Raw genomic sequence first — 23678 nt, 5'->3', positions numbered from 1 at the left:
ACAACACGGCCAACCATGTTCCCCATGACTCATTTACGTAACAACTGGGAGTTGGTACTCGAACAAATGACCTTTCCAGGTGAGACCAGCCCATCCTAGCAACACCTCACCTGCCAAGGGCTATGCCGTGAAAAAAGTTCTCTGCCTCTGTCCCCAGGTCCTCCAGCTCCCCCACAAGATGTCACCGTCCAAGCTGGGGCCACCCCAGCAACCGTCCATGTCTCCTGGAAGCCGCCTGCCCTGACCCCCACCGGGCTGTCCAACGGGGCCAACGTTACGGGCTACGGCGTGTATGCAAAAGGGCAGAGGGTGAGTCGTTGGGGTGGGAAGCCTGCCCCGGGAGTTTTTATACCTTCTCTATGGAAAGGAGACTGCCGGGAGTGTCCTCCCTCCCTCCTTGGCAGCCCAACCCCCAGCACTTGTTAGACACCTGCCACCTGCCCTCCCCTGGGTCACCGCAGAACACCGAGTACTGTCCCCTCCTTCTCCGTCCCTTCCCCCTTTCCAGAATTCTCTGCCTGCCTCCCACAGATGCCCTGCTCATCTGGACCTTTCTCGTTCTCCTGCTCCCCGTATTCAGAATCCACCTGTCTCGAGTGCCCCAATATCACGGCCCCTCTATGGATGACGGGCTTATAGATTCCCCCAGACTGACTCTCCCCCATTAGTCCTCACTCAAATGGCCGGGCCTTGACCGCAGTGTCTAGTGTCAGGAAACTTGGCCCCAGCTCCAGCCCTATCCTAGAACATGGATTAGACACGGCCTTTGGGGTGGGAGCTTCTGTCCATCTTCCACCCACCTGGCCTCAGTCCCCCTGAGGAGCAAAGGCTGATCTGAGGTGGACGTGAGTGTCCACACTTCCTCCAGTTCCCACCTTGAGCGTCCTCCCTGCAGGCTGCATGGCCCTTTCTGCTCCCCGTCCAGGCAGTCCGGATCTGTCTCCACTGGACAGGAAGCCCATCCTGGCCTCAGCCCGGCCTTCCTCCTGCCCAGCTTTGGCCGTGATGAACCTCGTGCACTGACCCCTTTGTGCCCCTGAATCTGTCTCTGAGTTGGTTCTGGACATGGAAGCCTTTTCCTCCATGGGCCTAATCGGTCCTCCAGCCCTCCGACCACCGGGGAGTGCTGACATCTGCAGGCCTCCCCGCCTATTCTGCTCTCTGAAACTCACTGGACGTCCAGGCTGCGCAGTGTGGTGGAGCTGGACGTAGATGGGGCCCCAGTCCCCAGCCACAGCAGGCACTGGAGGCGGGCCCCGCTCAGTGGTGCAGGAAGGGGCTGGCGGCTGCCAGTGGCCTGTGAGTGGGCTCTCTCTGTGGCAGGTGGCGGAGGTGATTGCCCCCACGGCAGATGGTACGGCCGTGGAGCTGGTGCGGCTGCAGAGCTTGGAAGCCAAGGGTGTGAGCGTGCGGACCCTGTCTGCGCAGGGTGAGTCCGTCGACTCCGCCATTGCTGCTGTCCCCCCCAACCTCCTGGTGCCTCCAGCCCCCCCGAGAGCCACGCCCACACTGAAGCCATTAGCAAGTGCCGGAGCCCCCGATACCAAAGACGACCACCTGGGTCCCCACGTCAGAGTGGACGAGGCCTGGGAGCACAGCCGGGCGCCTGCCCATGGGCACATGCTGGAGCCGCCCAGCCTGCAGGGCAGGCGGTCACCCTCGCCCAGCCGGATCCTCCCGCAGCCGCAGGGGGCCCCCGTGTCCACCTCCGTCGCCAAGGCTATGGCCCGGGAAGCCGCGCAGAGAGTGGCTGAGAGCAGCAGGGTAAGGCTGGCCCCCCACAGTCCCCACCGCTCCTGGGTGCACGCTGACCCCCCACCCTGGTGGAGATAGGCCTTCCACCCAAACGCTCAGCACTGTGGGTGTCACGTGTGTCCCTCACTCTCCCTTCGGGTTGCTTGTTAGGCCTGATCCTGATGGGATCAAACTGTGTTCTCACTTTGCAAACAGGGACTCGAGTAACCAGAGGCAGCAGTCACCTACCAGCTGGCTTAGCAAGTGGCTGCAACCACCCCTAACCAGGCTTTGGTTTGTGTCCAGTGATCAGGAGGTGCCTCCTGGGGTTGCCTGGGGGGGCCATCTTCCTAAATGGGGCACACCACCTGGCCCTGCTCACTTCTGAGTTCTCGCTCTGTGTGTGTATGTGTGTGTACACATATGCAGAGACAGGTACATGTATAGGTAGACATGTTTACATACATGTATGTGTAGCACATATGTCTGCCTGGCCCTTCTCAGGACTCATCTGGGTCATGGGGACAGGGCGTGTGGGGTCATGTTCCAGGTGGCGTGTGCAGAGAGGCGTGAAGGTTCAGAAACCCCTGTGAGGTGAGCCTGCTGTCCTCTGAGCTGGGCCCGGCTCCTGCCCTGCCAGGGACAAGCCCGGCTCCTCCCCCTGCTGGGGACAAGCCTGGCACCCGTCTTCCAGGCTGCCCAGCTGTCTGCTGCATGGTCAGGGCCCTGGCAGAGGGCAACAGGGTCCGTGGTCCTCCCAGCCAGCCTGCAGGGTCTCTCCAGGACGGTGCTCCTGGCAGCGCCTTCTCTGAAAGCTAATGCCGGGAGAACCCCGGAGGCTGGGGGCAGGGTCAGGGAGCCCCCGCAGGTCAGAGCCGAGAGGAAGGTCACGTCCAGGACTCCAGGGAGCAGGAGAGCTGCTGTGACAGCCATGTAGCTTCTTGAAACATTGCAAGCCAGGCTTCTGGGCAAAACCTCCCAATTTGTTCAGTATTAGCCTCTATGTTTAAAAAGCAATTAAACACCAATCTGTGGCCTCTGATTACGGAAAAGCTGTGGAACATGCCCGTTTATCACGGGCCACTGTCTGCTGCTCTGACCTCTCACAGAGCAGAAGCCTAGCCGTTTGAGCGTGGAACTATGACGACACCCCATGAGCAGGAAGGCCTGGCAGATGCTATGGCCTCTGCTCTGTCTGATGGCAGCCAAGCACCCTACAACCCTGAGAACCCTCCCCCATAGGAACCCCAGAGCAGCTGGAGACAGAGACAGGGCCCAGGGACACCTGGGGCTGCTGGCCCCTGGCCAGGTTCCCCTCTCAGATGTGGAGAGCAAACATGTGAGATTCATTTTTCAAGAAAGTGCTAAGTGGCCACATTAAGAGTCAGGCTTTTCACTGGTAGCCATAAGTTCCTTCCAGCAGTGTCCAGACCTGGTTCCAGTGAGCGTGAGCAGGAGAGGGAGGGACGCTGGCCTGTGTCGCAGGCCCGGCAGCTTCAGAAACCCACCCGGAGCCGCGCAGTTTCTGACCCGGGGCCTTCTGCGCATAGTGTCTCCTGGCGGGGCGGGGGAGGGGGGCGGCTGTCGGCTGGGCTGGGCGGAGGGAGAGCGAGCCCAGCTAACCTGGGCATCAGAACACCTCCTTCCCTCTGCAGCCCTGGGGTCATGTGGTCTCTCTGCTCACCCGCGTCTCTCCTCTCCTTCCAAGCTAGAGAAAAGGAGCGTCTTCCTGGAGAGGGGCGGGCAGTACGCCAACTCCGACGAGGAAGACGGCTACGAGTCCCCAGATGTCAAGCGGAGGGGCGCGTCGGTGGACGAGTTCCTGAAGGGTTCCGAGCTTGGCAAGCCAGTGAGTACAGCCCCGCACAGGCCTCTGAAGGTCACGACACCCCTCGGGTCCCCGAGAAAGATGAGGAGGTGGCTGGGCCACAGGACAGCGATCTTAGTTGCTCTGGGAAGTTTAGATTTAATGATGTCTGTGCATTTGGGACCTCATTTGGAGAAAGTTTCAAAAGTCTGAATGTGAGGCCCCTGCCCTGACTGCCCTGTGCTAGAACCTGGTCACGTGGCAATTCTGTGAGCCAGGCATCTCCGCACATAACCACCTGGGGTCAGCTTAGGCAAAACCCACCGTGTGTCGATTCATTTTCATGGACCAGGTAAATGTTTGCTGGGCGTCTGCTATGTGCTGGGCATCACGGGGAAAAAAATGGTCAGTATCCTGTGCTCTGAGTGACAGAATGTCCAGGCCGGGCTCATAAACAACAAATTCAGTTGGGGTGGGTTTGTGTCCAGGTTCTGACCATGCAGCTTCTAATGATACCACAGACTAATACTTGACAGCAGGAGGGGAGGGTCTGAGAGTCCCCAGATTGTGTGGTGTCAGAGCTTGAAGACACCAAACACCTTCAACACATACTCCTATAGCAGGGCAAGGGGCTGTCACTGGCTTCCGCTGCCATTGAAGCTGCAGGCAAGCTACCCAGCTTCTCTAAGCACCAGCTTCTTTATAAGTTAATTCTATATGCATTGATTTTAGCACAAGAAACAGAATGCCCAGCTCAGAGTGACTAAGACAACAAAGACACTGAATTCCCCTGTACCCAGGAAGTTCAGTTAGGAAGTTGCAAAGTTAATTCAGTTGCTCGGCTGTATCCAGACTCTGGGTTCCAAATCTTCTGTCCTTCTGATCTTCCTTATGGTTACGAAGTAGCTGCCACAGCTCCAGTAATCACACTCTCGTAGGACAGCATCCCAATAAGAAAGGAGGGGTGCATGGAAGGAGGAAGGGCTTTCTCCTCAGCGCTTTCCTCTGGACTGGGAGGGAAGTATTTCCCCGTACCTCCGTGAGACTTCTCACTGGGCAGGCCAGGGTCACATGCCCACCACTGATTCATGGGATTCCCTGTGCTAGAACCAGAGGTTTATCGATGACCTACCTGGCAAGGAACAGACACCTCGTCCCACCCTCTAGCTCCCTGGTCAGCAAAGTGAGGCTCACGAGCCACATGCGGCTCTTTGGCCCCTTGAGTATGGCTCTTCCATAAAATACCACATGCGGGCACTACCTTGATAAGGAGTATACCTACCTATATAATTTAAGTTTAAAAAATTTGGCTCTCAAAAGATGTCAATCGTTGTACTATTGATATTTGGCTCTGTTGACTAATAAGTTTGCCAACCACTGCCCTAGCTTATTGCTAACTCATCACTGGTCTTGCATCAAGTGAGACCATTCTCCTGTAGGGGGGTTCATTCCCAGGGGCCTTTGAAGACCTCATCACTTAAAACCCACGCGCCTCTGTGTCTTGTACTTGGGGCCTGACTGGAAGAGTTAGGGTTGGAGCAGCTCAGAAGCTGGCGCAGCAAACTGCCCTCGCTGAGGACTTTCCAGGCCACCTCTCTCAGACACGAGTCAGGCGGAACTTCTGGAACCTTCTGGAACCTCCTGCCCAGGGTCCTCCTGCTGCCTCTTTCCCTGCAGGCCGTCTTTAGGGTGGTAATTGAAAGAGGGGTATTTTAGTCAACATGTCTCAGGATGCTGTTTCACACATTCGTCGGGTCATGTACTAGGAAGCAGGGGACTGTCCCCAGTTGACAGCACTGAGCCAGGACAGAGTGTTGCCATGGGTGCGCTGTGCTCACACAGCTGAGCGCAGCCAGGGCGCAGTTTGAACGCTGCGACTTGACTCACTTTGCTGTACGTGCTTGGGAGGCAGGACAGGGAGAGAGGCCGAGCTGCTGAACTGGTGTGCATGTCACCCGGGCCCCCGTCAGGCCGCTGACCAAGTACACCCTTCACTTTCCAGAGGCTTTTCCGTGACACCTCTAACACTGCCCCAAGCCAGTGTCTGCGACAAACTGGGCACAGACTGAGTCCAGCCTCACAGAGTTTTGATGCTGCCCAGCCATCCTGGGCTGTGCTCCAGACAGCCCGTGTGTGTACGTGTGTGTGTGCCTGTGTATCTTAGACCACATACTATTATTTGAAATCTTAAACTCCTCGGTCAGGTGCATAGAAGCCCACATCCACACCATCCACCACTCTCCATTTATGGTCCCTGAGCCCTGTGGCCACCTGGGTGTGCGACCTCTCCTTGTGTCTTTGTCCAGCCCTAAGCTAGAGATGCTGGTGGCACCAGGAAAGAGATGCTTTCCTAGCCCCGGCCTTGGTCTGCCTGGAGTCCCAGGTCTCACTGCCTGTTCCTGTTGGGGCTCAGACTGGGGGACCCTGTCTGGTCCTCCCGTGGCCCTCTCAGCTCACGAGTACATGGATGCTGAGGCCATGTCTCTGCGCTCACAGACACATTTTTGAGCTCACGCGTCATCAGGGAAGGGAGCAGAGCCTCGCGGGGGCGCTCACCTATGTCCCTTCCTGCCCCCAGCTGCACTGTTGCCATGGAGACGAGTACCACACCGAGAGTAGCCGGGGCTCAGACCTCTCGGACATCATGGAGGAGGACGAGGAAGAGCTGTGCTTGGAGATGCAGCTGGAGGGCGGGGGCAGGCGCAGGCCCAGCGGCACATCTCACAATGCCCTCAAGGTCAGTGGCCAGGCACGGCCTTCTCCCCCGTCCTGCTCTCTGCTGGGGCTCTAGGCCGGATCCGAGGAGCCTCACCCTGCCTCTGGAAGCCCCCAGAAGCCCATGGGTTTGGATTGGCTTCTTTTTCACCATTGAATTTGCATCCAAGAATTAATTCCCTGTCCTTCCTTTTGGTCCATTCTCTTCACCAAAAAGTCTGGATGAAGGAGTTTGGGAGAACACATTTGGCACCCTCCTAGGGGCACCCTGTTCCACACCAGGAATTGAACGGGAAAGACCTGAACAAGGAAGGCCCCCCTACTCCACACCCAGCCTTAAGTGCCCATCCTCTGAGAGTCCACAGCCAGGGAGTAGGGGTCAGCCTGTGCCAGGACCGAGGGTCAGGGACACGTGGGCTGGCTGGGACTTGTGAGATGCTTCCATGACGGAGCTAGGTCCTCTGGGAGGGGGTGGAGGGGCGGCCATCCTAGGGGACAGTGGGGTCCAAAAACAAGGCCCTTCTCAGACAGCTCCCATCAGAGACCAAGCATCCTCTGGTGTGGCTGTCAGCGGAGGGTTTGCTGGGAGGTCAAGTTCATGGAAACTGAGCGCAGTAAGAGGCTGGTCCACTGTGTGTCTCTGGTCTTGTCGGGGGAGCTGTCCACCACTCTGCTGGCTGCTGTGGCTCGGGCATTTATTCACTCCGCTGGGCAATATGGGCTGGTCACCTCTGCATGGCAGGCCCTGCACCAGGCTGGGGGTGTAAGGATAAATGAGACCCCTGCCCTTGGGCTCTTCCCGACCTAATGGGGAAGACAGCAAAAGGCTGAACAGCTGGTAGCAGCTTTGTGGGGTTTTCAGAAGAAAAAGACTCTCTATAGAGGTGACTCACTGGGCAGTAAGGGGCCAGTGTGCCCTCTCTAGGAACTCAGGGTCATGCATTCTGAATGGTGGGTGGAAGGCAACACCCAAACCTGGCTGCCAACCCAGTGCCTCCCTGCATAGAGAGACTGATTGTGCCCCCACAAAGGCCTGGCACCAAAGAACAAGGCCGGTCCCTGTGCCAACTCAGCACGGTTGCAGCTTCCGCTACTCTGGCTGGCTCTTCATCCCTGCCCCTGACAGTTCCCAAAGCCACCCCGTCCACAGGAATCAGGAGCTCTTCCTGATGGAGGAAGGCCCCAGGCTGCCCTGGGGGGTCAGGCCTGGCCTTTCCCAGGACACCCTGGTGGTCATAGCCAGAGAAGCACACTCCCAGTTTCCCGCTGTCCGCAATGCCTCTGCTGGGGGAAGCTCCCAGGATGGTACTTCCTGAGAACTGCTGAGCAAAGAAATGAAAGGTCATCTTCTCTCCCAGGGAGGAGGCCCAGAGGGCAGGCAGGGTCATCACAATACACGATGGCCATGTCCCACGGCACAAGCACGGCCCCCGTTCCCTTGGGAACAGCTGAGTGGGTCATCACAGCTGGCCGAAAATGGGGGCCAAACACTTGGCAGGAAGTGTGTGGGCTCAAGAACATGGCAGGAGGTGAGGCTGCTGACAGCAGCAGGGTCACTTCAGTTTGTCCACAGTAGTGTTCTTACATTTTTAACAGTCAGATGTCTCAGGCTGTTCTGGATTTCTGGCTTCTCTAGAAATTCCAAGACAGGAATTGGGGTCTTGTGCCCTGGGCTCACCAAGCTGCAGCCAAGCCCCTTTCCTGGTTGGAAGGGTCCAGTTGCCTGGCATGGTCCCTGCTGGCCTCCAGAAGCTCCCCGGTAGACCCTGCACTCCACCACAGGTGTCTTTGGCCATCCTGTTCCCAGAATCAATGCTGTAGTATCCTGTTAGCAAACGAGGGATGTTTCAGCGGGCAGAGTACAGGTCCATTCACCCGCTCATCAGGCACTCAGCGGTCCCACTCCCGTGGGCAGACACTGCACCAGGTGAACCTGTCACTCCCCTGTGCTCACAGAGCCCACAGGCCAGTGTGCACACAAGCAGGGCAGCAGTTCATGATGTTCCTACATGGTCTGTCCACTGAGGACCTGGGCAGTTGGTGGGAGGAAAGGCAGGGGGGCATGCCTGGCCGGGAGGCCCACTCTTCCCAAAGCAGAGACACCCCCATGGGATCCTGCTGCACAGCAGAGACAGAGGCTGGGGAATAGTCCGGGCAGGCTTGTGCAGACACGCGGCACTCATGCCCTGGGTGAGCCAGCTTGGGCCCAGGCCCTGGGGCCCTTGGGGGCCAGGACACAGCTCTCCACTCCGACCTCGCAGTCTAGAACCTGGAGGAGGGGCAGGCAGACCCCCAGACTTTTTTTTTTTTTTTTTTTTTTTGCATTTTTCTGAAGCTGGAAACAGGGAGAGACAGTCAGACAGACTCCCGCATGCGCCTGACCGGGATGTACCCGGCACGCCCACCATGGGGCGACGCTCTGCCCACCAGGGGGCGATGCTCTGCCCATCCTGGGCGTCGCCATGTTGCGACCAGAGCCACTCTAGCGCCTGGGGCAGAGGCCACAGAGCCGTCCCCAGCGCCCGGGCCATCTTTGCTCCATTGGAGCCTTGGCTGCAGGAGGGGAAGAGAGAGACAGAGAGGAAGGCGCGGCGGAGGGGTGGAGAAGCAAATGGGCGCTTCTCCTATGTGCCCTGGCCGGGAATCGAACCCGGGTCCTCCGCACGCTAGGCCGACGCTCTACCGCTGAGCCAACTGGCCAGGGCCCAGACCCCCAGACTTTTGCAGACATTAGTGGGCTAGACTGTGGAGCAGGTGCTGGTCCCAGAGCGAGGACATGTGCTGAGTGACAAGGTCCTGGTTTCATACTTAAATTTTAGCCTGGGAGAAAAGTGATACTGAGCTAAGTGGGAAAGAAGGATTGCAGCTAAGTGCGACAGGAGAGTGAAAGGGGAGAGGAGTTGTTCTGTGATTTGGCTGGGCCATGCTGGGCAGCTGCCTGAGACTGTGGGGCGGCCAGCAGGGATCAGCTCTCCCTGGCACTCTGGGCACACAGGCTCACAGAACCAAGCACGTTGGTCTGTGGGCAGGGTCCCGCCCTGTGCCGCCTGGCCACCCCCAGCCCCCAGCGACTTCTCTGATTTAGCTGCATGGTCTGACCCTGCACCCGCCTCTCCTGCCCGGCTCCATCCTCATGTCAGAGCCTGGCCTGAGTGAGCATGCTACCCCCCGCCCCCAGCAGCATGTTCCCTGCCCTCATGGCCTCTGAGACTAATGCTGTCTGTGTTTTCTTTCCCTCCCTCGGCCCACTTCATGTCTGCTCACACACCGTTTGTCACATGCGTCCCCTTAGGAGTGCCCTAAGCATAGGACCTCTGAAGGGGCCTTCCTGGAGCAGCCCGAGTGCCCCCCGCAGGCCCCGCACAGTACGAGACTGTTCAGTATCCCTGAAGTAGCCGAGGAGGACGCAGAGCACTGTGAGTTCTTGCACAGACAGGGCTTAGGGTGCTCGTCCAGGGGCCGGGAGCCCAGGCCCGCCAGGCCCTGCAGGGGGGACAAGGCCCCGCAGGGCTCCTGGTTCCCTGCCAAACCCAGGGGCTCCGCAGCGGGCCCCCACTCCGAGGACTTCCTTCTCGAGGACAGAGGCTGTCGGTTCAGCCGCTCAGCCACCAGGAGCCCAGACAGTGGCCTGGACTGTGGGAGTGAAGAAGAGGACCTGCGATTTAGTTTCAGAAACACAGCCGCCACAGGCAGCCCAGGCCCTGGGCTCTGTCCCTGTAGGAGCCTGAGGCCCCTGCTGGCCCGGCGGCGGACGCTGACCCGGCAGACCAGCATTGAAGAAGACTTTGGGGAGCAGGTGGACCCCACTCCCGTCGTCAGGAGCGATGATGGCCGCCTGAGCCCGGAGAGGCCCTCCCCCAGGAGGCATGGCTGGGACCAGCCCGCGGGTCTGGACGTCTGGAAGAAAAGCATAAAAGCACCCCAGTGTAGGGCGACTGCCCAACACGCACAGGCCTCTCCCCGAGTTGCAGAAGGCCCCGTGGTGTGTGCAGTGAGCCCTCCTCACCTCCGCTTGCCAGACCAATCCGTCTGCATCCTCCATTTTACCTCTTTATTTGGTGCCTCCCCGGGACTCTCTGCTGCCTGTCTTTAGTTTTCCATGCGGTTTTGATTTCCTGGCCCATCGCTTCCCAATCTTTTGTGCTCAAGATTTCTTTATTTTGCTTTTGAATAATGATTCCCCCCTGCCCCCAAATCAGCGATGATTATGGCTGCTTTAATTAAAGGACAACTGAATCTAAATTTTAATTAAGGGTTAGCTGAACTATGATTATCCAAAAGTTTGACAACACATACTTTTTCAAAACGAACGGAGGGACTGATTTATGACTACGGGTATTATTGAAGGTTTTCTTCTTGGTGTGGTTTTAGGTTTTTGGCCTTCATTTATAATTGGAAAAAAAATGTAACGATTTTTGAAGAGACCCATTTTTGCGAATTGTTTTCAAAAGTTTTTCCCTGCATTCAGTTTTCAGAATGAATTTTTCATCATCAGTTCTAGACATGCCCCTGCCTTGTGTTCTAGGTCTGTCAGTGGCTGTCAGGGGCTTCATTCATCTCTGGCTGTCCTCTCTGCAGAACATTTGCTCCTCCCACACCTGAGTGACCCATGAACACACAGGTGAAACCTCAGGTGGGCCAGGCTCTGAGCCCGTGCAGTTTATGATCTGTCCACAAGAAGGTCACAGTGGACCAGATACAGGCTGTGCCCTGCCTGCAACAAGCCCTCTTTTTCATCAGAACCCCAAAAGTATTGTTCCTTCCCTGGGTCCCGAGGATTTCCCCACTCAAATTACTTACCAGGGAGCAGGAGGTTTTGGTTTGATCATCTGATATGATTCTGACTGTTAATGCATGTTAGAGACACACAACCATACAGGACAACCATTAAGTTAGCCTAAATATGACTGGTGTCTTCAAATTAGAACCAGGAGGTTGCCTTGAGTTTCAAACACCCAGAAACTTCTGTCTTTGAATTTTCAGTAACCTGACGTACAGTTCTGTCCCAGTGGGACCTGTGGCCATGCAGCATTTTCCCACTTTTGTGATCATTCAAGGAGAGCCTATAGGTCACGGCTGTACATAGTCAAAGGGGCCATTGGGGCAAGGAGTTGTATTTAAGTCACTCTTACTTTGGGTCAAAATGTCTAGCTTCTGCAGCAGGAGCAGCAACACAATGATGCCTCCCAAGGAACTCTCTCTGTCCTCCCACCCCCCATCCCCAAGGGTGTCGAAAAGCAACTCTGCTGTGGAAGTCGGGGTGCCTGGGGTGAGCGGCTTTGTCTTCCAGGCCATTCAGCTAACCTTTCAGTTAAAAGCTAAGTTTAGTTGCCTTTACAGCTTCTGCTTATAAGTTGAATTGATTTGGCTGACTTAACTCTTGTGTTCCCAGGGCTGGCAAGACTCAGGACTTTGTTGTTCTGTCTTCAGATTCTAGGAAACCCAGCGACCGCAGGACGAGCTGACAGGGCAGATCACATGGGTCGCAGGTTTCCCCACGGCAGCACTGTCCCTCCGAGGGCCCGGCCAGTGATGGTCCCGTCCATCGGTAAGTGCCTGTTTGACACCTTGGTCTGTTTTTCAATCACAGGACACATGGCTGCTTAGTCCTTAATCTAAATATATTTTTTAAATGACTGGTAATATCATTTTCCTCTAAATACAGAAAACTCTCCATTGTGGCAAAAAGAAGTCAGAAATAGCACAAGAGAAATAAAATCTTTTTATAAATATCCTCACATTAACGGTCCCGTTACATTTTTTAATTAAAAAAAAATTTATTTTTTATTTTTTATTTTTATTTATTTTTTTGCTATTTTCTGAAGCTGGAAACAGGGAGAGACAGTCAGACAGACTCCCACATGCGCCCGACCGGGATCCACCCGGCACACCCACCAGGGGCGACGCTCTGCCCACCAGGGGGCGTCGCCATGTTGCGACCAGAGCCACTCTAGCGCCTGGGGCAGAGGCCAAGGAGCCATCCCCAGCGCCCGGGCCATCTTTGCTCCAGTGGAGCCTTGGCTGCGGGAGGGGAAGAGAGAGACAGAGAGGAAGGCACGGCGGAGGGGTGGAGAAGCAAATGGGCGCTTCTCCTGTGTGCCCTGGCCAGGAATCGAACCCGGGTCCTCCGCACGCTAGGCCGACGCTCTACCGCTGAGCCAACCGGCCAGGGCCAATTTTTTTTTTAGATTTTATTTATTCATTTTAGAGAGGAGAGAGAGAAAGAGAGAGAGAGAGAGAGAGAAAGAGAGAGAGAGAGAAAGAAAGAGAAAAAGGGGGGAGGACCAGGAAGCATCAACTCCCATATGTGCCTTGACTAGGCAAGCCCAGGGTTTTGAACCAGCGACCTCAGCATTCCAGGTTGACACTTTATCCACTGTGCCACCACAGGTCAGGCCCCGTTACATTTTTAGAAGACAAAAGTAAATCTTGCTCAGCAGCCCCAAAAGAAGGAGAAGCAGCCCAACTTCTCCACTTCCAGAGAGTAAAGATTATAAAAACCAATCCCTAAATGAGTGAGGCCAGCCCTTGAGGAAGGCGCCTTCTTTCCCCCAGGGAGGAAAGAAGGGAGAGGGGAGAGGCTGTACAGAGGGGAGAGGCTGTAAACATTGCTGACTGGCCGACTGCCCTTTTCTCAGTGACACTGGCAGTCAGGCTGTCTGCAGACCTCCAGCCGAGTCCCAGCGCATGGAGCCCAGCACCCTGCTGGTGTTGACAGCAGTTCTGCAGCCCCTCCCACCCACACAGGCAGCCGCTGCACCCTGCGCTCCTTCCACTCTCGGGGTCTCATTGGCGTTGCACTATTGAGATAATAATGAGATTTTGCCATTGACTATAAACAAAACAATTAAAGAGGCCTGCTGTTTAAGTTTTGTTCCCTCGCAGAAGGGAGATGACTGTATTTTTAGCTGATCTGGGCATTCTGAAAAGATTCCGAACTTAAATAATGTAAATATCTCACTGGACTTTAGACATTGTTTCCCAAAAATGAGGCACTTTTTACTTTTCGACTACATGTTTCTGCTGGTGACAAAAGCCAGTGGCTTAGTTGAGTTTGCATCACCTGTCTCTCCAAACCCCTGGGACAACCTGCTGTCCCCCTCATGCATTCCTGTGAGGTGAGAAAGCCTTGACTGGCTGCTGTCTCAGCCTGCCCTCTCTTCTGATGACACAGCATTTCTCATTGGCTACCTCACTGATGAGAACCACACGCTCTGCCAGCGGCTAGCCCATGCACTCTCCCTCTCCATGTGTACAATGTATGTGCACACTCATCTAGGTCACGGTACATGATGACAGAGATGTGTGTCTGCAGCAACACTAACGTGTTATGTGCATGTGAACTTGGGGTCAGAAAGAGTCACTGTTAGCTGCGATCGTGGGTAGAAGTCACTCATCCTCACTAATGAAGAGTGCTGCCCTGCCACTCAGATGTTTAGAGCTAAGAGAACAGAACAGCTTGGTAGCCACGTCCCACTGTGACTAATGCACGAATGCACAAATGCCTTTGAAGCGCCCACTGAGCTCTGGATGGCCTGTTGTGGAGACAACGTTGTGGTGCCTGTGATGGCCTTTGAATGACCTGTCCAGCGTGGCAGTGTCAGAACTCGGCCTGTCCCAGGACATACAGCTGTCTGGCTCAGTCCTGTGTCCGTGTACCTGGCTTGTGTGTACCACAGGCTTTTCATACCCCTGGCCAAGAAGACCCATCTCCACCCACATGTAACATGCAATTTTAAAAGAGAAGGGTAGTGTGCCCGAGTCCCTGGGCTGATCGAGCTCTGTCCTCCGTGGCTCGCCTCCCAGATGAATACAGCGACCGGGACAGGCTTTCCCCTGACTTCTATGAGGACTCTGAGACCGACCCCGGCGCCGAGGAGCCCCCGGCCCGCATCTTCGTGGCACTGTTTGACTATGACCCGCTCAGCATGTCCCCGAACCCTGACGCTGCGGAGGAGGAGCTGCCCTTCAAGGAGGGGCAGATCATCAAGGTGGGTCCTGTATGGCGTGTCCCGACTGTCAAGAGGCGAGGGCCTGGCGGGTCAGAGTGAGCCTGGGCCCAAGGGGGCACTGGGGAGCAGCAGGGCCTGGGGATGGTGCTGGTGCCAGCCGCTGTGTGACAGGAAGCGCCCCTCCTGGCCGAGATGTCCTACTCTGGAACAGCCGCCAACACTGTCTTCTCAGGGAGGAAATCTCCCTGCCCGTAGCCTCCCTGGCACTTCCATGGGGTGGGGGTTGGGAATGTGTGTCTCGTCAAACACCTCTCCCCCCTGTGTGACTTCAGACCTGCCCCGGAGGGCCCTGCGGTGCCCCAACCTGGTCCTGAGGGCTGTGTGGCATTCTTGCTTACAACCTATGATGTTTCTGTGTCTGATTGTGTCCTGAAGGCACAGGATCTTTCTGAAAGGACAGTAACTAAGTCTGAGCCAGCCAATCACTGCACTGTAAGCAGGGTGGCGTGATTCTGAGCCAGCCAGGTACCGCACTGTAAGGGTGGTGTGTTTCTGAGCCAGCCAATCACCACACTGTAAGCAGATGTGATTCTGAGCTAGCCAGTCACTGCACTGTAAGCAGGTGGGTGATTCTGAGTCAGCCAATCACAAGGCCTTGGGTTCTCTCCGCCCCAGGTTTACGGTGATAAGGATGCGGATGGCTTCTACCGCGGGGAGACCTGTGCGAGACTTGGCCTCATTCCCTGCAACATGGTCTCAGAAATCCAAGCCGACGATGAGGAGATGATGGACCAGCTCCTCAGACAAGGCTTCCTCCCGCTCAACACGCCAGTGGAGAAGATAGGTAAGAAGTGGCCCCCTTCACCGGAACTCGCTGGTGGGGCTCCTCTCCGGCTGTCCCCGTGCAGGTGGCACGTGAATATGCCAGAGGTGTCTGAAAATTCACCACTGACTGTCCTTGTACAAAACGCGCGCTGTGGAGCAGGGTGGTAAGAGTTCTGCATGCTTTACAGACATGTGCACCTAGACACTGATGCAAACGCAGTCGACCTTCTGCCCGAAGGTGAAGCACAGCCCTGCTCACTGAAGTTTTTCACACCTGATAGACACCTGCTTCGTGGTCATTTTGGATTGTCCATCCGTGTCCCCAGACTATTGTATTGAGATCCTATCTCCCAGGGCAGTAGTGTTAAGAGGTGAGAAGTTTGGGAGGGGATAAGGTCATGAGGGTGGGCCCCCCCCCCCGGAGAGCACCCTGCCCTTTCTGTCATGTGAGGACACAGCGAGAAGATGGTTGTCTGTGAACCAGGAAGCAGACCCTTAGCAGACACTGAACTTTGAAGCAACTTGACATTTATATGATCTTCATTTTTCCCATGTGCAAGGAATCTACTCTTTTAAAAAGTGTCTACTAAAAAAAAACCCACAAAACAAAAAAAAAGTGTCTACTTTTTCTAAGTAGTTGGAGACATCAGTTTTATGTCATTCATAGTTAAGGTTTTAATACATGGAAACATTAGGTTACCTTTTTTTAAAAAAAAATTCAGTGGGAGGAGGGGAGGCAGAAAGATAGACTCCCACATGGGCCCTGACCAGGGTCCACCAGGCAAGCCCACTAGAGGACGATGCACTGCCCATCTCGGGCGTTGCTCTGTTGCTTAGCAGCTGAGCTCTTAGCACCTGAGGCACAGGCCATAGAGCCATCCTCAGCGCCCAGGGCCAACTTGCTCCATTTGAGCCATGGCTGCAGGAGGAGAAGAGAGGGAGAGAAGTGAGGGGGGGAAGAGTGGAGAAGCAGATGGGCACTTCTCCTGTGTGCCCTGACTAGGAATCGAACCAGAACATCCATACGCTGGGCTGATGCTCTACCACTGAGCCAATCGGCCAGGGCCTAGGTTAACTTCTTAATCAGACTTCAAAGACAAAACTCAGTGGTTCAAAGAGTGTGCATAATTGTAAGAATAATGAAATGTATCAACCTTTCTGGTATTAGTAAACTCGTCCAACAGTTGAGGTTTTATATGAATCTACTGCCCACATGAAGCCCATGAGCTGAAGTTCTCTGAGCCCATTACTTCATACTGCCTTTCATGGTTGACTTCCTTCCCTGATGTCAGTGGTGATGGATTCATAGAGGAGAGAGGATGGGCTATAATCACAGACCCAGAAAGCCTAGAAGTGGTCCACTAAAAACCAGTAACTTGAATTACATCATCCATTAGATCAAATATCTCTTTATTCTGTTTTATTTTTCTAAGTATAGCTAGACATCTACTTGCCCTCTGGCTCCTAGGAATTCTCATACTTACTGGGGAGAGACTGAGAGCCTGGAGGGAGGCCCATCTGCCCTTGCCTCCTCTTCTAGCCCCTTGATCCAGCTCCTGACCAGCACAGTCAGGGAGGAACAGGAGTCAATGACGCAGACTGGAGGTGACATGAAAATCTACTTAGAAAATCTCGAAGAACCTATAATATAAACAGAACTAGAAGTTCCTAACAAGTGAGCTTAGCAAGGTCAATGGCTACAAAAGCAATTGTATTTCCATGTTAGCAATGAAAATTTGAGATTTAAGTTTAGAAATAATACCATTTACAATAACACAACAAAACATGAAATACTTTGAGTTAAGCCTAGCAAGATATGTCAGGGTCTGTATGCTGAAAATTATAAAACATTGGTTAAAGAAATCACAGAATTTCTGAATAAAACCATGCTCTCAATATTATTATGATATGAAATATCCCCAAACTGACCTAGAGATGGATGCAGTTCAACTCAGAGTCCAGGTTGGGATGTGAGTAGAATCAATAAGCTAAATGTAAAATTTATATGAAAAGCAATAGGAATTGGAACCACTGATAAAATTTTTACAAAGAACAAAGTTGATGGACTCATACAGCCTGATCATAAGAGTTTACAATAAAGGTGAACTAATCAAGGCAAGGTGGTGATGGAGAGAAACGCGCACTGGATCAGTGAGACGGAATGGAGTCCAGAAACAGACCAACACTTTTTGGTCAATTGATTTTTGATAAAAGTAAAAAGGGAATTCAGTGGAGAAAGAACTGTCTTTTCAATAACAAATGCAGGACGTTCCTATGCCCAGAATGAATCTCAAGCCATATTGTTATATTGAAGAAAAAAAAAGAACTCCAAATGGATCATTGTCTTAAATATAAAAACTAAGCCTGCAAAACTTCTAGAAGAAACAGAGGGAGACTTTGTGATGACCAGGGAATGATTTCTTTGGTAAGATACTAAAATTATGATGCATAAAAGAAAAAAAATGTTAGATTTTATCAAAACTAAATGCTTCTAAGCTTAAAAAGATGCCATTAAGAGAACGAAGAGAAGCTGTGGGCTGGCAGGAAGTATTTATAGTAATTCAACTGAAAAGGGGTTTGTATTTCGGATACACAAATAACTTTCAAAACTTGACGTCAAGAAAACAACCCAACAGAAATGTCAACAGGTGATTTGAAGGGCCATTTCACCAAAGAAGATAGACGAATGGATGGTAATTCAGCTTGTGGATGGATGTGTAACCTCGGTGAAATACTGAGAGAGCCGGTGATGGAAATCTGAGGCACACTCAGCAGAAGAGCTACAATGAAACAAGCTGGCCAAGTGGCGGCAACAGTGTGGCATGGACTGTCACCTGCTGCCACTACCACTTTGCAGAACCTCCAGTACAGTCCCACAATTCAGAGAGATGGAGACTGTGTTCATGTACTAAACTGCAGGACTGACAGTGACACTGGTACTGGAAACAACAGTTGTTTCTGGACTGGTAAATGGATGTAGCAACTCTGATGCATTTACACAGTGCCACCTGCCTCCCAGTGAGAACAGAAGAAAGGACAGAACCTGTAATGAACGGGTCTTGGGAGCATTATCTAGATGACAGAGGCCCAGTCCCCAAGTTATGTGCTGCAGATTCCACTCAACGCATTGGGACAGGAGACAGATCATTGGTTACCTAGGGCTGGAGGGGAAATGAGGGGCATGTAGGATTCAGCGGTGACAGACTGGGTTGAAGGTCACGGTTGTGATGTGACCCGATGAGTTGATCATAACCTATAGAAGTATAGTCAGGAAGAATGGACTGTATGATTTGAGTGACAGCTCAGTAGAGCATACATGTGGACTGTCCCTGTCACCTTCATAAGTTCACAGTTGTAATGTCCTCTGTGAAATTAGCAATTTAGAGCCTGGTCATTACCTCTGGAATATATATATTTTGTTTTAAGGAAACATCATCCCCAGGCCCTACGAAGATGGGCTTGCTTATTCAACAGTAAGACAAAGCATAGGAATAGTAAGCCCAGGTGACTGACCTCAAAGCAGAGGCTGTCACCAGTGTCCATGAGCCTGAGACCTGGTAGCGGGTGGTCATGTTGGGCCCACTGCCACGGTTACAAGGGCAAGGGGCCCCACTGCTGTGCAATGAAGTCACAATGGCTTTTTTCTTCCCCTGCTGTAAGCAGAAAGGAACAGGAGAAGTGGCAGGCAGCACTCAGTGTCCACACGCAGAATGGTGGCCCTGTATGACTACGATCCAAGAGAAAGCTCACCCAACATCGATGTCGAGGTACCAGCCATTACTCACTGCTTTTCCCATAGTGTCCCCGAACACCATGCTAGAGTCATGTGACTCGATAGGACTGGCTCCTAGAGTAGTTAACTGCTCAGCAGGGGGCCAGGCGGGCAGCCTACTCACATGCTCAGGGTACAGTGGCCATTGTTGGGAAGACAGTTTGTGGCTCAGGCCCAGTGCTGAGTACCCAATAGTGTCACCCTAAAGAGAGGACTAAGAGCCATGTGGGGTCAGTGACTAGTATGGCAGTTCAGCCCCCATGTTGGAGGTTGAGGGAGGGTCTGCACTTTGTGCACACGAATGAAACCGCAGGGGCTGGCCTCAGACATGAAAGGTTAGGTGTTCACCTCATGGAACAGCTTTCTCAGAGGGTGGGGGTGTCTGCATCACTGGCACCCAGTGATACTGTGATGCCCAACAAGGGACTGACCTGTGGGTCCAGTGCAGAGAGCTCTGAACAGGCTGGACATTTCTCTGGTGCCTGGTGGCCCTCAGTAGGGGCTCTCTGTTCCTATCTTCACATTTAGAGAGACAAGTGCATTTGGGCACCTATACGAGATTTGTGTGGCCCCAGCCTAGAGCTTGGCCCCTCATGAACACCGAAATAGACGTTTGGTTACGCAGATTTTCTTAGACTTAATGGGAGAATATTTATTAAAGGTCCTTACCCGGTGAGGAACATTTCCCTGACATCCCAGGTGCTAAAGCTAATGGTTTGACTGCTGTAAGGACAGACCACAGTGGGCATGCCAGTGACCTGCGTGTGGCTGGAATCGGGGCACTTCTGCGCCTTCCTGTGGTGGCCTGGTTTCAAAGGGTCACAGTTTCTAAGAGGCCATGAACAGAGGCGATCATTAATGTTGTACCTTTCTTTCTCATTTGACTGAAAGAGTAGCTTAATACCAAATAAGAAAAAAGGGTAAATCACAACTTTTCTGAAAAACCCACATTGTAGAGGACAAGGCTATTCACTGCATGCTCTGTCCCTGCAGGCTGAGCTCACGTTTTGCACGGGAGACATCATCTCTGTTTTCGGTGAAATTGATGAGGATGGGTTTTACTATGTAAGTTTTTGAAATATAAAGATGCCCCATTTCACTCACTGGGTATGTTTGGTTTCTCTCTCTCTTTGGGGTATGAACTCAGAGTGGACTTGTGGGGTCAGAGGGTTGTACTTGTACTTGAGGATCCAGCTGGCTGCTTTCCTACAGCAGCTGTACCGGGGCTCCAACCCCTCCTCATCTTCACAGCACTGGTTCCTGCATTTTGGTAATTTTGTTGTTTTTGACGGTAGCCATCCCAGGGGAGGTAAGGGCACCGCCTGACTTTGTTCTGCGTTTCTCTGTAGTCATGACGTTGGCCATTGCATTCCTTTTTGGAGAAATGTCTGTTTGAGTCCTTTGCCCCTTTTTAATTGGGCTGTTTCTGGTTGAGTCATAGGCATCCTCTGCCCCTTGGGGGACCCCATCCATGGGTTTACTGCCCTTGTTACTTGTGTGCCCGGGCGGCTTTAATGCTGATGCAGGAGGCGGACTATTTCATGCTGTCACCCAGACCTGTGAGCAGAGAACGGATGCCCATGGGCCTGGGGCAGCAGGTCTGGGGCTTGGTTTGGGGCAAATATGGGGCAGGTTGGTGTTGAGGGGGGAAGAAGCAACAGTGGTGGACTGTGACGCCCTCGGTCCAGATAGCAGCCCGACCTGTGGACCATGATCCTACCCTGCACATGCAGAAATGTGAGTGGGTGGAAAAGTCTGGAAGGAGGCTCCAGTATGAAGCAGGGCTTCCTGCACGTGTGTGCCAGGGGGATGAAAGTATGCTCCATTTTGCCAGGTTAACTCACCGAGCTGTTCTCTGCCCCCCACCCTTACCTTACAATGGAGTGAGTCTGTCTGGGTTGGTGTGCCAGGTGTGCTGAGATCCCAGTGTTGAGACCCATGTACTAAGATGGCCTCCAGGGAGGCTCCAGGCAGGCCTGGTGCTAAGAACCACCCAGGCCTCTCGACAAACCAGATTGCTCAGCTCTGCCCCACCAGCCAGACCAGGGCAGGTCACAGAGGTCACTGTCAGGATTGGGGTTGTCTGGAAACACGATTCCCTTCAAGTCGTACCTCCTTTGAACCAGAGTGAGTCCCCCACACTGCTCTGAGCTGTCTGTTCCTGTAGCCAAGGGAGAAGTGGGTTCGTGGGAAGAGGAGTAAACGGTCCTTCTCCCTCACCTGTGTTTTTAGGGGGAGCTCAATGGGCAGAAAGGCCTTGTGCCTTCAAACTTCCTGGAAGAAGTGCCTGACGACGTGGAAGTCTATCTCTCGGATGCCCCGTCCCACCACGCACAGGACACGCCGGCACGTTCCAAGGCTAAGAGGGTAAGCAGCCGTCCCAGCATGCTCAGTGTCCCTGCCACTGCCACCCACGCTCTCATACAGTCTTTGTTACTTTTACATCTTGGCCTGAAAGCATACACCCTGAATTTTTCCTCCGCCTGTCTCTGGGGGTTGTGCCTAAAAATGCTTACTTCCCAATCTTACTGCACAGAAAATGACCCTTTCAGTTCTAATCGACCCACACTTACAAGGGACCCCACCACGTGACACACACAGTCTGATGAACAGGAAGAGTACTGGCCTGTCCTTGTCCTCAAGGGCAGCAGTGGAGACTTGCCCCGCGAGGGTGCCAGCCCCTCTACCAAAGATCACACTGCCACGAGCAATTAGATAACATTCATGTTTAGTGTCTCATTTTTATTTTATTTCATCACTGCGAGTTTTTCTATATTATATTTTTATGTATATATTTTTATTTCTTTGCTCATCTGCTTGGAAACAGAAGAAGAGTGTTCATTTCACACCTTAATCAGGCAATGTAGCCTTCACGTAAGTGAGCAACTGAAGATACCTGTAAAATACCAACCTAAGCTACCTTAATGGACTAACATGGTAGACTTAAGGTTCACTGTGGGGGTAAAAAAAGAAATATGTCTCAAAAAAAATCACTGGACCTAAACTATTAGGGTGTCACTTGGTCTCAGTTGTAAAGCTGACTGTGCAGTGAGGTGACCTGTGCTTCACGACCAGTTCCAACTAGTCACATGACTGTTTGAAAGGCCAACATTGGGAACATATTTCTTAAGAGGCTGTTTGTTTACGCAGAGAGCTCCAATGTCTGCTCATGACTGAGGCTGCGTATTGCATTGGTAGCCACTCTGGGAAAAGCACAACCTCGCACATGTTTACTACAGCAGATATACAGTACTTTAAAGCGTCACTTGATCTAGCCGCTGAGCGGTGAGGGGGCTGGCTGGAGGTGCTCACGCACTGCCTGTGCGGCCTGCAATCACCATACCTCTTTCTAATGAGAGCTTAGTTTCTCTTCAAAGCACAAAGACATGGGGGAAGGCTAGTCTGGTGGCATACCAATGCAATCCTGAGTTCTGTGAGGCACGCAGCTCAGGTGATTGCCTTAGACAGAGGACACGGTATCTTCAGGTGACTTTGGGATGCTTGACAAGGTGTTTTCCATTAGAGTTAGACTTTGATTTTAAATCCAAGCAAGCTTGAAGCCCCTTGGCTGGTACCCCTTGCCTGCTGAATACTGAACATGCAGTAGTAGGAGGGCGCTTGCTCTGGCGAGGTCAGGCGCGAGGCCACCAGGTGCCACGTGAGCACAGCTGCTGAGGTCATGGAGACACTGAAACTCGACCTTGTGCACACAACTGACAAAATTCCATCTCCAGTTGTGTGTGAATGATGATAGCACACAATAAGGGCCTTTAAGCTTTCTTTGATTATAATTAAGGTTCATTTTAGTTTTTTTTTTTTTTTTCTTTCAACCAGTGTGCCATCTCCAATGTTTCTAACCCAGGAATGCACTTGACCATACCAGGGTTTATAGACCCAAGTAGCTTTCAAAAACAACAAAATTCCCTTTATGAACATTTGATTTTGAGATTACTGATGGGTACTTGGCCAATTTTACTATCAACTTAAAATAGCTTTCCCCTTACTTTTGGTCTTAATTTACAAAGGAAGTGATTTCCTAGCTCTGTCTGCCAAAGCACTGGCCACTCTGCCCTGAGGACACAGCCTGAGCCAGCTAGACCATGGCCAGAGGCGCGGGGCGGGGGCGTGCTCCCATGGCACCTTAACACTTGAAAGAAGAAAGAACACCCCTCCTTTCTCCCTTCCTTCCCTCCCTGTGCGTGGGCCGGGCGTGTGGTGTGCCGAGTGGCTTGTGGTATTGGCGCTGACACTCAATAAACTGTCACACTGTACCTACCAGGTTCCTCCTGAGGGGTCAGGTACAGCAAGGAGAGCGCCGTCCCCCACAGCCCATCTCCATTCGGGGTCACCTGCATCATCTGTGGGTACTGGTAGTCCTGGGAGAGGCAGGGAAATGTCCTCGAGAAAGAAAAAGGGGCTGCTTTTCAAGGGCAAGAGACTGCTGAAAAAGCTGGGCGCGGTGAAGTGAGCAGCAGCCGGACTACTCCAAATCGTGTGGTTTCTTTGATTCCAAACTAGGGCTTTCCTGACTCCAGCACTTCCTAATTCCCGCCTCCCCCTCCAGCCACTTTAGAGCACCTGCAAGGACAGCTGTGCTCCTCCCGGGGCCTCGGGCGGGCTCACTAGCTCCCACTGCCCCAGGCCTGTCGGAGGGCCCCCACTAGGCTCCCACCCGTGGTTCCAGTCTTTGTGCATCTGTCATCTGCCCCGAAGGAATGGTGTTCACCCTCTTCCCTCTTCAGAATGCTTGCCTCACATGCATAACTGTCACTTTAACTCTGGTCTTGAAATTCCTAGTTGATTCGCCTTGATGTTCTGCCTTATTCCTGCACAATGGTTTGTACTGTCCAATAAAAACTTCGCTATACACTCA

The 23678-nt window shown here is 53.1% G+C and overlaps 1 protein-coding gene across 15 annotated transcripts in view; it reads left to right on the top strand.

Moving 5' to 3' along the window:
- The window catches only part of RIMBP2 (RIMS binding protein 2), a 130963-nt gene extending 107285 nt beyond the window's left edge, over positions 1-23678 (top strand). For 7 of the 15 annotated variants that reach the window (XM_066371191.1, XM_066371193.1, XM_066371192.1 and 4 more), the window contains 12 exons: positions 158-309; positions 1324-1764; positions 3443-3583; positions 6120-6278; positions 9549-10238; positions 11687-11804; positions 14063-14247; positions 14884-15052; positions 18697-18800; positions 19799-19870; positions 21038-21172; positions 23085-23678. In XM_066371191.1, the coding sequence (XP_066227288.1) occupies positions 158-309; positions 1324-1764; positions 3443-3583; positions 6120-6278; positions 9549-10238; positions 11687-11804; positions 14063-14247; positions 14884-15052; positions 18697-18800; positions 19799-19870; positions 21038-21172; positions 23085-23273 (2555 nt within the window). In that variant the 3' untranslated portion in view covers positions 23274-23678. Of the gene's footprint in view, positions 1-157; positions 310-1323; positions 1765-3442; positions 3584-6119; positions 6279-9548; positions 10239-11686; positions 11805-14062; positions 14248-14883; positions 15053-18696; positions 18801-19798; positions 19871-21037; positions 21173-21632 lie in introns of all 15 variants that reach the window. The other 8 variants (XM_066371203.1, XM_066371202.1, XM_066371201.1 and 5 more) reach the window with 4 other exon arrangements.

This window comes from Saccopteryx leptura, chromosome 2, assembly GCF_036850995.1.
Source record: "Saccopteryx leptura isolate mSacLep1 chromosome 2, mSacLep1_pri_phased_curated, whole genome shotgun sequence".
Lineage (NCBI taxonomy): Eukaryota > Metazoa > Chordata > Mammalia > Chiroptera > Emballonuridae > Saccopteryx > Saccopteryx leptura.
Note: the sequence above shows the minus strand (reverse complement) of the source record. Positions and strands in the feature narration are given on the sequence as shown.